The following is a 16215-nucleotide window of genomic DNA, read 5'->3' as shown; positions in this document are numbered from 1 at the left end:
AAGCGATTACTGAATTGCTATGTTCTCTTCTTTAAGCAACAATTATTTTTGAAAAAAAAATTCTCTTGATAATAGTCGTAAAATGCACTAATTATTTGAAATAAGTAACATTCATTTAAAATGAAGTTAAGTTTTTAAAATTAGGTTAGTTTAAATTACATTAGCAAAAAAATACTGCTTTTTATGTACAAAAAATTATAAAAGAAGAAATTCATGTCCAGGAAGATGCATTTTTTCTTTTATAATTTTTTTCTTTGGCAAAGATAAATTTTTAATTAAGAAAAAAAGTTAATGAAATTTATATATTTCAAAATAACTAAAGTTAAAAATTAGATAACTTAAAATTAATTGAGTCAAGTTAAAAGTGATTAACTTTTTAACTTTATTATTTAATTTTTAATTTTTCAATTAGTTATTACTCAATCTTGGTACTGATGTATACTGAATAAAATAGGTTACAATATAATGGAAAAATATAATAGAAGTGGCGGCACTGACTGTCGTATAAACGCAGCCGCGCTTCGCGCGCGATGCGTCTCGATGTATCGCGCGCGGCCAATCGACCAATCGCGGCGGAGTCTCGATCGGTCGATCTCGCGCGCAACGACCATCTCGCGTATCGCGATGGACGGCGGAGTGCTGCTGCGTGCGGCGTACTGCTGCCTGCGAACGGACGAATCTCCGTGTTGAGAGGGAGAGAGAGGTGCCGTGTGGTGTGTGTGTGTGGTGTACGCGGAAGCTAGCTCGCGGATCCCGGTCGGGTCGGGTGCGCCTCGGACGCGGTGGCGACGGACTTGACGACGAGGCGAGCGGAGCGAAGTCGGGCGCGATCGCTCCGCGACGGTCGGTCGGTCGGTCGATCGGACGGACGAACGGGCGGGCGGACGAATAAACGTACGTACGTACGAACGATTCCCAGGGGGGGTCCGTCGTTAAGTGCGAGTGCGAATAATTGGGTACTCTCCGTTCGTCGCTGCGGGATCGAGGAGTCGCCGCGACGTGTGCTCTCTCTCTCGGCGATGCGCGAGATCCTCGACGCGGATACCTCGCGTCTGTGCGTGTGTTCCCGTTCACGCGCCGGGGCCTAAAGTTGGCTGTCAACGAACGCGGATACTCTCGAGGAGGGCCTCCTCGTTCGCGCGAAACCTCGGAGGGTCTCGAGCGAGAAAGAGCGAGAGCGAAGGAGAGAGAAAGGAGAGACAGACAGAGAGAGAGAGAGGGACAAGGGCCGAGCCAATCTCGCGAGAGGAGCAGCGGCAGGAGGAAAGAGGTACGTCGCCTCCTCGGGGCGACGGGATTAAGGATCTCGCGTGTTCGTGTTCTGCGCTCTTCGGATTTCACCTCGATCCCTTTATTCACGAGCACGTATAAACATGTAGAAACACGCGTATAGACGCGAGATCGTCGCGTGCGCGCGCGCGCGCGCACATGTATACGCATTCGTAGGGATCCCTATTCTCCGACGCGCATGTGTTTGTGTATGTGCGTGTGCGCGAATGCTGCGTGAATCAGCCGTGCGACGACGATGACGGTCGATCGACAGTTTCGACCGTGCCGCTTCCTCTCGCTCGTGTCGTCGCCCGGTTGTTCCTCGCTCGAAAAGATCGATACGTGTCGCGGTGTCGAATAGTCTCATTCGCGAGAGAGCGAGAGAGCCGGGAGGGAGGAGAACGATTCTCCGTTGCCATTTCCGACGAAAATAGCGGACGAGTCCTCTTTCTCTTTCTCTCTTGCTCTCTTGCGGCCGTGTGTCCTTTGGCCGCGTTTCGCCCGGCATTACTTCGCGTTGTCAAGACTTGAAACGCTCGGAAGGCAGAGGGGGCGACAGTGCGGAGGGAGAACGGTAGGCCACGTTCGATCGAGGACGTTTCGCGTCGCCGGTAGCATCGTCTGCGGAAAACGCCGAAACGGGTGAGCTGCCGTTGTCCGCGACGGGATCGCGACGTCGGGCAAGCGCGGTTCACAACGTCGGTCACGGGACCGTCAAGTTCGATCACGTATCCTGGATATTTTCGGCCACTCTCGGCGCCATCGGTAGCCTGTGTTTTCCTTCAGTTTTGAGGTTATCCAGTTTGCATGTACTCAAAGTTTGAAGAACGTGGAGATGAAATGTATACTTTCACGATCTTCTTAAAAAGTAGAATAAAGGTGACGGTCTCAATTATGAATCAAATATGCAGAATTAAATGTTTTACATAGATTTATGTACATTAACCTTTAAGGTACCATGTGAAAAAGAGATGTCTTCTTAGTACCATCATGAACTTTTTGATATCAACTTTTTTAACCTACCTATTTAAAGTGATAAAGAAATCTCTGAAAGATCCTTATTTTATGTCCATTTTCACTACTGTAGATTAACTTTAATCTCAGTTTAACTTACTCTTTATCTTTTTCTAATTCTTATGTCTATTTTCACCAGTAGATTAACTTCGATATTAGTTTAACTTACTTTTTACCTTTTTCTAATTTTTAGAACTAGAAAAGGATAAAGGGCAAATGAAATGAGATTAAAGTTAATCTACATTGGTGAAAAGGGACATTAGAATTATAAAAAGATAAAAAATTAGTTAAACCGAGATCAAAGTTATTCTGCATTGGTGTGTAAATGAATATTAATCTTTTAGAACAAATGTTTGTACTTAATTAAAAAAAAAATGTATAATATTTAATTACCTTCAACATGTTTCAAGAAATTTTCATGGATAGAAATTGTTTGGACGTGAAATATCCATGATGGTATTTTGTAGATTAATAAAATTGCAGAAAATTTTGTTGCATTCTTTAAATTTTGTTTTGTTACTTTAAGGTATGTCTCAAAGCATTATCAAAAATATAAAACTTTCATAAATTCGTCTGTTATTACATTTAAGTATTTGGGTAAAATTGAAACACAATTTTCTTATCGGTTTAAAAGTTATTTTTTTTGTTTACTCTTGATTCTAATAAATAATTTTTAAACAAATAAGCAGAATCTGAATGAATTTTTATACAAATATTTATTTGAGTTTTATTAATATAGGTGAAAATTTTGATTTAATTTGTAATATTTTTTATCAAATTTACAAATAAATATTACAAAACGCGATTTGTAGTACTTATTTTTGTGAGACGTTTAAATATTATTTTTTGTTTTTTTTTGTTAATAGTTGATTCGCTGAGCTGTGTTCCAAAATCATTAACCAAAAATATATGAAAGTAAACTATAGCTTTTTAGTTATTGTAATATGGTTACCATGGCTCGATGATCATTGTGATGTCATTTATATTGTCAAGGGGTGGACCAGAAGTGAAAATGCTCTTTTAAAATGTGATTTGCTACAAATCAAGATAAATTAAAATTCATAATCAATTTATAGAATATGTAACAAATTTTCTTTGAAATTAGAATATTTAATGCTTATTGACATTAGCAATCTTTCTAAATGTTGATCATTAAATTTACAAGAATTAATAAAAATTGTTTTAACTTTAAATAACTCATAATTGAGATTGTTACCTACGTTTCTTATAGAATTTGATTTTATTGTTGACAAAGATCTTTCAACAATGAGACTTGTAAAACCCAATGCTATTTTGAATATCGTTTAAGTTTATTTTGTAACTATACTCTATATCTGTTCTATACGTTATAATATCAATTTTTTTAAATATCTAACTGATTATTGTGTATTTATAATTTATTTAGAACATTAATAATATTTATATGAGCTATACTACAAATCAAGTAATTAAATGCAAAGAAGAGAAATTGATTTAATAGGCTTAGCATTATCGTGATCAATTTTTAATAACAGCTTCGTGAGAAATATGCTTGTATAGCAATTGTACGATATAATTGTAGTCGATAACTGTTTAGCCTCGATTTTACCATAATTAATCTCTTCAAGAATATCTTACGCAGGAAATAATTATTTTAAAAAGTTGTAATTTATTTGCGATGTTAATTGAATTTATTCAGATATAGCAAAAATTATAATTTATTAAAATTTGATACTTTTATTACATCGTCGCTGTTCCTTCAAATATATATATCACTTTTACTTATTCTATAATTAGAATTGGGTTGAAATCAAGTTTGGCTTCAGCTCGAGAATCTCCTGGAAGTGTCATCGCTATTTCATCGTCAAAAACATACCTAAACTCGTTTTTGTTTCTAATTTGCATTTAGCAGCTCTTTAACACCTCTCTGCCACAAGCATCATCGGTGATGCATACAGAATTTTTACTTGTCTTGCCATGTGCATCGCTCATGGTTTCAAGATGTCATAATACGTAATATTCTGCATGGTAACTGAAGAAGCGTTAACGCTTTTATTTATGATAGTGAAGAAAGACTAAAAGCATAGGAGAGGGAAAAGCTTATAGTGACTAGCAGTCTCATGGACCGATGTTGAGGGCTAGAAGCTTGCCAGAAATTATAACGTCGATATAATTATAACTCTCGTTCCGCGTGGGCGATATTGCAACTAGGGAACTCACCGGCTCGTTACACGTGCTCGTGGGAAAACGAAAATCTCCGCGAACCGGGAGCTCCTCGTTTATCTCTTTTTCTTTTTCTCTTACTCTTGTTGCTTACTCTCGTTTATCGTTGCAGAATTTATCAGTCTCCCGCGTGTCTCGTCAACGGAAGAGTCTACCGCTACGTTTGCCGCCACGCAGCTGTGCATAGTGTGTCACGTGCATGTGAGGATAAGTCGAGGAAAAGCGAGACGTGGACGCTTGACGCAGATTAAAGGATCAGTAAAGTCAGTGAAACACGCGAGTGTAAGAGAAACGAGATCTTCGTCGCAAGACACAGCACGAAAAAAGGAGGAGAGGAAAACTGCTGAACTGCCGAAGGAAAAGGAGGCGGATTTGGGATCCCTCGCGAGGTCCCGGCTATGACGAGGACGGGGGGTCGCGTTGATCGAGGTTCGTTGATTGAGGCCACGGATGCCGACGCGATTGTCACCGTCATCATCCCGTTGAATGTGGAACACGATCTCGCGGCTCTTCGCTAAGGGCAGCAAGACCGCGGTGGAAGAAGCCGCGCTAGCGCTGCCGAAGGACGACGAGCAGCAGCAACAGCAACCGGAGGGTGTGTGCAACGGCGTCGCCGACGACGACGCGTCCGCCGACGATACGAGCGCCGTCCATGTGTTCTACGACGCGACGATGGATCGCGGCGCGAGTGCAGACGATCGACGCAGGCCTGCCGCCGCTTCTGCTGCCGCAACCGGTGCCAATGCGGCGGCAGCATCAGCCGACTCCTCCAGCGGAGGCGATTCCGAGTACTTCTCCGACGCCTACGAATCCCGCCAGGTAGGTTTCCGTCTCTTTTCTCTCTCTTTTTCTCTTCTTCGGCGATTGCCGAAAACAAATTCAAGGAGAAAGTAGAGTTAGACGAAGGTTGAGGCCTGAAAGGACCTTATTGTGACCTGCTTTGCGGGGCTGGGGAACTCTCTGAAAAGGATTATCCGACAAATTTTGAATGAAACGAGAGATGTATGAAATACAAATGTTAAGAATATAATAGTAAAGTATTACATTAATACTATTATATAATATTATAAATATAGAATACGTAGAATATAAAGGAACGTATTCGCTAAATCTGAATCAGTAAAATCTTACTGACTTGCAGTGCTATACTTACAACTTGTGATCATCAGTGACTATTCACTATTTTTTAATGATTCTGATTAATAAGAGGGTACTCTTCCGATCGGAATCAGTACTGTCACTGAAAGGTAGTGTATACATCACTGATTGATATATTTATAAGTATTTCTATTACTGAAATCAGATTATTCATTGTTTTTCAGTGAATAATAAACCGATTCTGATTTAGAGAGTACATTGGGGGAAGAGGGATGTTTATAAGATGCAATAGATTTTCCGAGAAATTTATATATAGGGCCCCTGATAAAGATTATTTTCATCGCTGAATATGGGACATACCTTGTTCTTCGTAGCTGTGTGCCCGAAGGCGTTCGTCACGTGTATTTGCGAGACGCACAGGCATAACGGAGACCGGCGTGCCCTGCCCGGCAGTAAAGCTATTCCTGAGCTGTGACGTTGTGACGAATATGGCGTTCGTTTCCTGCGTGCAACGTTATTTATTGCGCGATAAAACTCACCGGCGTTTCACCTGCACGCGCAAACTGCGCTCCTCCTTCAGAGGACGCTTGAAGACGTCTTCGGCGAATCTGCGCGACGCACACTCTAATTATCCCTTTAATTGCACCGCGCTAATCTCGAGCGAGTCTCGGGGGGCCATTCTCGGCGCTCGTAAATTCACCGACCAAGTTTTTTATGCGAATAGTTCCGGTTTTCAGGGAATTCGTATCGATATCGCCCGGTGATACGGCTTCGTTTATTGACCCGTGCGAAAGAGCTTTATTTTTAAGTCTAGGTTTCTTAATCATACCTTTTTCTATAATAACAATAAGTCCGAATCTTTCTAAATAGGACGTATTTAATTGCATCACTATATATTTTTAATCACACTATCGATTTATACACTCGTTAATTATATTTACTTGGACATAAAAACTTTTTTTCAGTGAAGTTTATTTTTAGTCAATATTATATGAAAATTCGTTGAGGTAATCGTACGCAAAGAAAAACCTGTATTATTACTCATAGAAATTAGATTCTACATGTTATCGTTATTTTACTTTGTGTTTAAAATTCTTTGAGCAAAATCATACGAGATACCATTAAATTCGCGTTTTCTTTGCACACTGTTGCTCGAGTCGCGTAATTAATTCCTCACTGTCACACGATTTAACGTTTTTGCTCCGCACCATTAATCCTGGCAGACGGCCTCCGTACCGATGAACAATCGATATCTGGCCATACGAGCGGTCTCGTTATCGACGATCACACGTTTGGCACACGTTCAACGTGTATCATTTGTTCTAGCTTCTCAGGCAAAAATGTACTGGCGATAGCATCGTAAAAAAACTGAGGAAGTACAATATCTAAGCTGTACGTACTTTACGTATATATCAGATATAAATCTATCAAACAGGTTCTCTTTATCTCTTTCTCTCTTCAAATGTTATATATGAAATATAATTCTATAAAAATGTTATATAATATATTGAGCACTATACAGAGTGGCAATCTGGTCTAAAGGACCAACACGCAAAGAGAAATTTATTGCATTAACGCACTACACCATGTAAACTGGTTTTCTTTTTTTTTATTTCTGCAAAGCAAGGTCGTTCCTGTTGCGTGCCAGGAACGTTTTATTTATTCCGTAATTCCTTGCTTATTTTTGAAGCCGTGGATGGCGCGATCCGAAGGAGACCTCGACGATCTCGCGAGCGATCGTTCCGAAAGTAAACGCATCGGCGGCGCGATGGTGCGTTTTTACCAGCGTTGCTGCCCAGTAGAGGTAGGAAAATAGCAAGATCTTATCGCGCGTGCTCTTGATCCCGTCTCGATTGTTTCCGTCGATTAATGTACTGGAAACTAAGCGCCTAATTTAAGGCGTGTCGCGGAGGACTCTCCTCCTTTTCCAACGCAGGAGCGGACGGAGCTCGCCGCATTCCTCACCGTAACAGGCGGTGCAATTATCAAACGTGCATTAAGACACGCGCTGCAACACCGTGCAATTAGCCGCAGTGGTATCTCGCGTATTACACGTTCCGATTTCTACGTCTTTTAAAGCTTGGAAACGTTCAAGAAAATCTGAACTGATCTGGATTTTTACATATTACGATTATCGTTCACTTATCGCCGTAAAAATTATTTTTACTTATTACATTTTGATAAATTTTAATAAAAATTTGATTAATTTTGATAAATACACAATTCGATTGTGTATAGAAAGAACGTTTAATGAGACTGTTTTTTTAAATGTAGCAATCTCTCTTCTTTCTTTCTCTCTCGTCTATTTTTCTCTCTGTTTACTTTGCAAATAAATTTAATATCTTTAAAAAAATTTTAAAAGGAAATAGGTACATTGAGAAAAAAAATGTTAACTTGACTAAATTTTTTAACTGGATTAAATTTCTTTAATTTAAGTATTTATGTATTTAAATTAAGAATTTATATATTTGTATATTTAATTTAAATGTATAAATGCTTAAATTAAAGTTCAAGTATTATTTTATATATTCAAATACATAAATACTTGAACTAACGAAATTTAATCAAGTTTAATTAATTTAACATTTTTTTCTCAGTGCATTTATTAAATAAAAAAGTTTATAGAAAATGATCTGCGCCATTCTTGTTTAACAGTAATGTTTATTTATTGGCACAATCCAAAACATTTGAGTCCAAGGAACAAAATCTAAAATATTAAAAAAATTTTATTAAAGAGTTACACTGTTAGATTAGTTGGGTTTAATATAAACGCTCTTTAGTAATAGTGTTATGTTCACCTAAATGTAAGGTCAGGTTAAAACAGACATTGATGCCAATGCATATGTAAGTGTAGCACTCGGTGCACTACTGATCTTGAAATGTCGATCGGTCGGCTGATCCAAGATCGTGTTCACGACTTGCAATTAGCTCGAGACACCTGCATTCACGTTGCGAACGACGGAGGAAGACGAGAGACCTCGGTACGTGCCTTGACAGCTCCTTTTAGAGTAATTACGACGACCGTGACACATACTCGGAAACGATTAATGTCGCGAATAAAGCGTGTGCGTAGAGCAATTTACTCGCGCATTCCGCGCGTAAGATGTTCAGATGTTTAGCTATGTGTATACATCACTGCTTTTACGTATCTTATTTTGCATTATAAATATCTGTTAATTGTGATTGGCGTTTCTACTCTCAATTCAACTTTTAATAATTGTTCTTGTTGTAAAAAACAGCAAACGTTGCTGGTGCATCGTGTATTTTATGTAATAACAGCACGTTATTCCGTGCTCGAACGGGCGTCTTTAAAAAGCAATAATCGGTGAAAGTGACGCGCTTGCACCTGGCTTCAAGATAATCGAAGCCGTTTTCGAAACCATGCGCAAATAGGGAAATGGCAATGTGGGTGGCGAATCGAAAGCGGGAGTTCCGACCTCGTGCGAACAAACAACACCGTATTCGTTTCGTGTTTAATTATTAAAGAATGCACGGAAAGAACGGACGGTATTGCTAGTATCTAAATATCTATAAATTTAATTGGATACAGATCTGGAAATATATAATTTTGTTAGATCATCAAAATAATTATGTTGGACTCTCAAACTGAATCGCTAGAATGTTCAATTTTTTTTTGCAGCATTGCTCATCATGCTTGAATATCCATCACAATTATTTTGATGGTCCAATAAAATTATTTTCAGATCTGCATCCAGCAAAATATTTAGATACTTGAACAAAATTATTCACGTGTGAATTCGTTTGAATGTTTGTTAATTTAACGTTCGCGGAGCGTTTTCTCCTCTTTATCATTTTAAATACTCATATGAGAGTCTCCGGAGCAGCATTGCGCCTTCGCAAAGTGCCCGATGGGATAGACCGGCTCGTAAACAGAACTCGCAGAAGGCGGAGGCGTCGCCGGGAGCATGAGATAGGTTAGTCGCTACGTTGCACCTCCTCTGCCTTTACAACATTGTACGACACGCGTCCTTCGCTAGAGAGCGAGTATAATCCAATACGTCGTGAGAAAATAAATTCGCCGCCGTTGTGCGACAGCGGCGCATTGTTACGCGCACATTGTCGGATGCTTTCTACGAAAGGAAACGCGCTCGGGCGCTTTCCACGATCAGTAGTTCTCTCGCTCTCTTAGCTACTCGGGTAACTCGCGTCGCGCCGTTTTTGGGAAAGTTTCCGGAAAGTCTGGAAAGTATCGCGACTCGCCGAAGTACACGTAAAGTAGAATAAGATCATTCATATTCATACAGAACGCCGGCTTCGCCGGGCTATTTTTATCGGCCTGCGTCATCCGAAGAATTATTCTTTTAATTAAACTGTTCCGTGTGATGTTTCAAGATTGCAATTTGCAATATGCATTTTAAGCGTGCCTGTAACGCGATGCATTTAGTCTCGCTGCATTCACAGCGCAGCGCCTATCGCTGAAGCTGTAAATATTCTTAATTATTGTGTTTATTGTCTTTTCGAGAGCATGCGGTTTTCAGAGCGAAAGTAATTATTCACAGCGACATAATGCGCCCGTCGTCACTTTTAATTAGAAATATCCGACAAATAAAAACTCCTGCCAAATTAGAATTAGAAAATTTCTAATGTAACAGATTATTACACAGATAATTCTTTTTTGATATGCTCGATTTAATCCTCTGCAAATACCGCTGAGTTTCACTACTTATTGTTAGACATCGTGGATCGCTAAGATGGTATTTTTTTTCAAAGGATTTTTGAGTCTAGAAAAGTCTGAAAAAATTCTGATACACTAAAAAAATATATCTCACTTAATTTTTTGCAGAAATTAAGTGAGATAGATAAATGATTAACAAATATTGTAATATCGCGTATGTTTAGTGATCAATCTAAGTAACAAATACAGAATTTATATCTGAACTGCTCGTGAAATTTGGAAAGAAAATTTTTCTGTAGCGCCTATTTATGTTAAGGCCAATTATACTTGTTATAAAATTTGACTGTATAATTGGCAATGAGATCTAAATTTTCTAAGATTGCTAAAAAGTTGCTGTTTAAATTCTACATGTAACAAACAATATTTTAACAGATACAAAAAATAGTGGTAAATTTTTATTTGAATTGTGTTTAACATTAACACATCAAATAAACTATATACATATGAAAGTTGTGTGTATAAGATTATATTTTTTTAATAACATTTTTATAGTTTATTTACTTTATTTGTTATTAAAAATTAAATTATCTTTTACAACATTAAGAAAAATTAATTTTGTGTCAGTACTTTAGGGTAATTTATATAAAGTTTTACTGTGATTGTTTGGTTATTTTATAATAGATAAATAAATTACGTTTTATATAATTCATCTCTGCATCACTATGAAACTTTACATAAATCATCTCGAATGTTTAAAGTATTTAAATAAAAGGAAATCAAATTGTTTTTATTATTTCTTATTTTATCATTATATTTTCATTAGAGTACACGTCTACTTTTTATTGAAATAATTTTTTCTCCAGTTAGCAAATCGCCGCCAAATTTCTTCTACTACTTTCAAACGCAATATAAAACAATCTGTAATTTTTTCATAATTTTCTTAATGTTCGGAGAAATGTCCTATACATCCTTTAAAGAATACCGACGTGTTATTATTTTATGAAGCAGAGGGAGAGTCGCTCTTTTGTCCCCGGGTCGAGAAGGGAGGCCCTGCTTCCGCAGGGTTCATGGGGGTCAATCACGTTGGGCTCAAGGGACCTAGAGCAATATCTTGATGCGCCATCGCATGCGTGTGCGTACATACGCGTGGGCGTTCGTGGGTACGAGAAACGCAGCTGACTGACTCACTCACTCGGCCGCAGAGTGCCGTCTCCGCCGCGCTCGGCGGAATCCAAAGCCGGCGCGGCCGATTCGCTCGTAGTGTAGTGCCGCCTCGCGCTCGGAACCGGCGGTGCGCCGTTCCCCGTGTTGCTCGGTGAATGGATATCCCAGTCGATTTATTATTATGCGATTACATTTGACGTGCCGCGATCCGAATTGTTCCCCGGCGAGACGCGTGGCGGAATGATCAATGGTGACGTCGACTGATGGAGAAAATCGAGTTATTCGGGAGGGAAATTCGATTTTGTCGCAGTGCGAGACGTTAAAAATTCTTCTCAGAGTCTGAGAACAGACGGACTTTTTCGCGGAGAGAAGATGTAAACATACGGCAAATAAGAGGCGTTTAATGCACTCGCGGCGGATGCAATTGCGTATCTCGAGGATATTGCTTTCTCATGCGAACAATCATGTAAGTTGCGCGTTCGCGGAGTGATTCGTCATCTCGGAAGTGCGTATATCGATCGCGATTCTCGTCTCGTTATCTCCATTCTTGGGATCTACGCAGCATAGTGCAAGTCATAGAACGTCCGTTGCAATTGGCGCTATAATTTCACTACTGACGCTTCAGAGGATCCAAGCGGATTGTGTGAAAATAAAACGACTCGACCGTTTTCCCCCCACGGAGGCGTCGGAATTCCATCGTCGACACGATTGAAGACAGATGTTGGACCCGCGTCGCCGGGAGAATCGCGTTATCGCCGAGAAGAAGGACGCGATGCACTCTCCCGATGCAGCTGCAGCCGTCGCGTCGTGCGGCAGTCGTTTCTGAACGTTGCTTCGCGCCCTACGTCTCGTTGATTATTAATTAAGAAAAAGGGAAGTATCGACAGGCGGAGTCGTCGACGACGAATAAATGTTGCGTTATCAATAATGTCGATTCGCGTAAGTCGGTCGCCGAAATTGAATTCATTGGCCGTCGAAAGCTGTCCCAGAAGCGAACGCTGTGCGTAGTTTTGCGAGACAGGAGACACCACGGAGACGAGCAAACTTGCGAGATTGCATTACAGAGTCACGACAATTCACTTGGGAGATAATCTCCGAGTCGAGAGCTGAGAGCGTGATGAATCCAAGTGACGTGATTAGTTTATCGGTTATACGGGGGAGAGTTTCCTTACTGTCGGATTAAATGTCTAGTATTTCGCCATGGGAAGCAGATCGGAAAATTTTGTCGTCGAATAAAAATCTGAGGTGGTGATGTAACTTTTCAATTTGAATCCTTGCAACTCGGATTCGACTTGAGGCGCTATACGGCGCGACGCGAGGAGAGTTTCACGAGAAAAGCGGCTGCCGAGAAAAGGCGAGAATGGCGAGCGAAGTGATGCTGGCGCCCACGCTGTCGTCCATACGGGAGATGGACGACGTCAGGGATATGGTTAGAAGCGCGACCGTCACCACGATTTACGTAAGTCGGTCTCTCTTTGCATGAATCGCGATACATTGTGTGTCCCGCATTTGGTATTTGGAATATCAATTCAACTTCTCTCGATTTATATCATTCGCGCAAAGAGAATTCTTTCGATCCAATAATAGAAATCGGTATATGAATATGTACTATGTAAATGCATAAATCCAGCTCGTTATAGTAAAGACAGATTAAAATTAAATCAATGTAAGAGCCAAGGACGAGCAAATATAAAATGAACGATAAATAATTATTACATTGACAAATTTCATAAATGTAAATCGACGTCGCTTTGTACATCGCGTTCGACGATTTACTTGTACATATATTGTATTATAATATATAATTTGTCAATATATTAATTATTATTATTAAAGTGAGATTAATTATTGAGATTAATTAATTTATTTATAATACCTCTTTTATATTTGCTTGTTTTTGATTCTAATAATGGAAGAGGGTGGGTGGGACTATCGTAATTCTTACATTGAAAAAAAGTTTAGTAATAATTAAGTCTAGATTATAGTAAGCTTTGGTGAAATAGTTTTAATTAAATATTTATATTTAATATATCGAAATATTTAGTACTCGTTTAATAATCAGCTGGTTACTATTAATGTAATTACTAAATCCTATAAATATTTGATTGTTTTAATGAAACATTTAATTAAAATTATTTCATCAAAAAGATTTATTATTACCAAACTTTTTTTTTCAGTGCGTAAAGACTTGTAATATTTTGATGGTAAAAAACCATCTTTGTGGCAGCAGCTAGAACGTAGAGCTTCAAAGCATTGGACTATCATACAGTTTTTTTCCAAATTAAAAGGTTCCCATCTACAATTTTTAGAAGGAAAAAAAATCATCTTTGTGGAAGTGGCTTGAAATATAAAGCCTCGCCATTGAAAAGTTTCGCAACATTGTCGTATACCATCGTATAATTTTTTTTTTTTTGAGCTTGTGGTACGAACTCATCGAACGCTGTTCTGCTTCTCGGATACGCATTGCCTCAGATTGGAGATTTGTGGTTTTGCAGTGCGAGCACGTGCACTGAGATATGTCATAGGCTCGCGCGAATTAAGGCGCGGGGCGGCAATAATCCGCGGTTATTTTGTACACGCTCTCGGCGTGACGAAGGACAATAGTGCCAAGGACAAGATTTCACTCCCGAACGCTAATCGGGCGATCGTCACGGATGGTGAACAGCGACGGAGAGGAAAAACACGCGCGTCGCTCGGAATCCGCGGCGTACTTTCGATCTCGCAAACGCGCGATATCGTTCCGCGGTTTTGATCACCTTCGTGTACAAATTTGAAACGTTCGAATCTGCATTAGGAAAATAACGCGGAATCGACGGCGTCGAGGGTAGAATGCCGCTCTTTTATTAACGTCGCGTATCGCCTCGTACTTTTTCCAATCGAATCGCGGAAGAACGAGGGCGTTATAACGCGGCTTCCGCGGATCGCAATTTGCGACACGCTCCGGCGGCTTCTCGCCGGACTGGAAGTGTTGTCGACTCGTTGCACAACTAATTAATAGGTCGATCGCGTATGCGGAACGCGCCCGTCGGAAATCTTACAGCTACGCGATCCAGTCGATCGTTCGCAGCGATACGCAATTACACGAAATCTTTTCAGAATTAATCCGCGAGTGAGACACTGAAACCGGAACACACGTTCTATCTGTCAGGAGCTCATACGATACACTCGATAACCAAATGATCGGTTCCCTTTTTTTTTTAATTTTTTTTCAGGTGTAGAAGTTGTGTCTTATTAGCCAAATGAAGGTTTTCACGCACATGCTTCTTAGCCTTTCCTTTAGTCCGTACTTTCGCGTCAGGCGTGGATTGTTGGAACAGCGTAGGTGCCATGGAATGGCGCTCAACTGCCCACTCGGTAATTCGCGTTTAAGATCGCACGTGCGACTTGCCAATATATCGGTCTGTGAAATCATTTTACGCTTACATAAATTGTAATGTAAAGTAAGTCCCTCGGCGGTTCCCTTTGCCGCGCGAATTCTTCTGTAAATTTCGTCATTCAGAATCAGGACATCTTTGGTTGCGCTCGGAATGATTTTACTTTCACAATATTTTGATCCTACAACGATAACGTGATGAAACGAAGCGTGATGTCATATATAGATTTTATATAATCTACGTAAGTGGAGCAATCCTTTTATATGCACCGACTGACTAAATCCTTTGAATTAGACTACGATACGTTGAAACGAGTATCAGATGTATTGCAGCTTGTTGAATTTGAAGTTGTCCTATTGGCAAAGCTAGTTTCAGTGCGTCAAGCTGGAACGAACTTTGTAATTTAACTTCGACGTCTTATTGCAGTTCAAGAATTTTGCTTAAAACTTGGTGCAAAAATTGTCACAGAAAATCCTCTCTCTCTCTCTCTCTATATATATATATATATCTCACTTTCTTATTTTTACCTATTTTTCTCTTTTCTTATTACTCTTGTCTCCTATGTAGTATGCTGCCATCCGTACAATCCAATAGAAAAGAATAGTAAGAAATAAAAATCTTCACAAAGATTTGATGGAATTCCCAAATGTTATACGCAACGCAGCGATTGCGTAAAACGCATAGTTCTCATCTCTTTTTTTTTCTCTCATTTATTTTTCTGTCGGCTTCACGACTTTCGTGGGCGGACCGAAAGGTGAAAAGTGAACGACTCCGTATTTGGTAGCGATGCTGTTTCTCGATTGTTATACGCGAAAATCGACGTGTCAAACGAACGTGTGTGATTCCATGTACCCGTGACGAATATAAAGCTTCGTTTGACGGATCAAAGAGAAAAAGTGCAAGGTGAAAGAATAAAAAAAGAATAAATCGAGCGCGATTTCTTTTCTCGTTGGCATGTAAAGGGTTTCTCTTTCCGGCATCTTTCGTTGACTCCTTCAAACTTTTGACTTCTTTTAAGTCGCACTCACCCGCGTTCCCTTTGAATCTACTTCGCGCGGGGCGACGCGTTGGCATTTGACATTTCGCTGGAAAACTAATTAGTTATCCAGCGAGCCATTAAATCATCTCTCGGGCACAACGCGACCGCCAAGGCACTGCGACTCGAGCATGCGGAAATCGTTAAAGTAATACACAATTGTCAGTGCAGTGTTAGGATTATCTACGGTGAAAAAGATTAATGATCTTTTAATTTCCACCAAGATTATTCGAACGTAGTCAATTTAACGTTATTGCGTGTTAAATTTATTCCACAGTAGACTTGTGTTACAATACGCAGGGCTACATTACAACTCAATCGAATTACAATAGGTTGTAATTGCAACTATCAAACGTTTTATTATGCCGTCGTCAGATCTACATTCGACGCTGTGAAAAATAACTGTATAATCGACGTTTCTC

General features: G+C 39.8%; 1 protein-coding gene across 14 annotated transcripts in view; it reads left to right on the top strand.

Moving 5' to 3' along the window:
• Nucleotides 1-626: 626 nt before the first annotated feature.
• Nucleotides 627-16215, top strand: part of LOC105193730 (patronin) — a 63821-nt gene continuing 48232 nt past the window's right edge. For 10 of the 14 annotated variants that reach the window (XM_039451144.1, XM_039451151.1, XM_026137822.2 and 7 more), the window contains exons 1-2: nt 627-1270; nt 4598-5304. In XM_039451144.1, coding sequence (XP_039307078.1) covers nt 4972-5304 — 333 coding nt within the window. In that variant the 5' untranslated portion in view covers nt 627-1270; nt 4598-4971. Of the gene's footprint in view, nt 1271-1888; nt 2063-2131; nt 2149-4597; nt 5305-11445; nt 12843-16215 lie in introns of those variants that run through there. The other 4 variants (XM_039451141.1, XM_039451140.1, XM_039451142.1 and 1 more) reach the window with 4 other exon arrangements.

Source organism: Solenopsis invicta, chromosome 6 (genome assembly GCF_016802725.1).
Source record: "Solenopsis invicta isolate M01_SB chromosome 6, UNIL_Sinv_3.0, whole genome shotgun sequence".
NCBI classification, from domain to species: domain Eukaryota; kingdom Metazoa; phylum Arthropoda; class Insecta; order Hymenoptera; family Formicidae; genus Solenopsis; species Solenopsis invicta.
The sequence above is the reverse complement of the archived record's forward strand: the minus strand, read 5'-3'. Positions and strand labels throughout refer to the sequence as shown.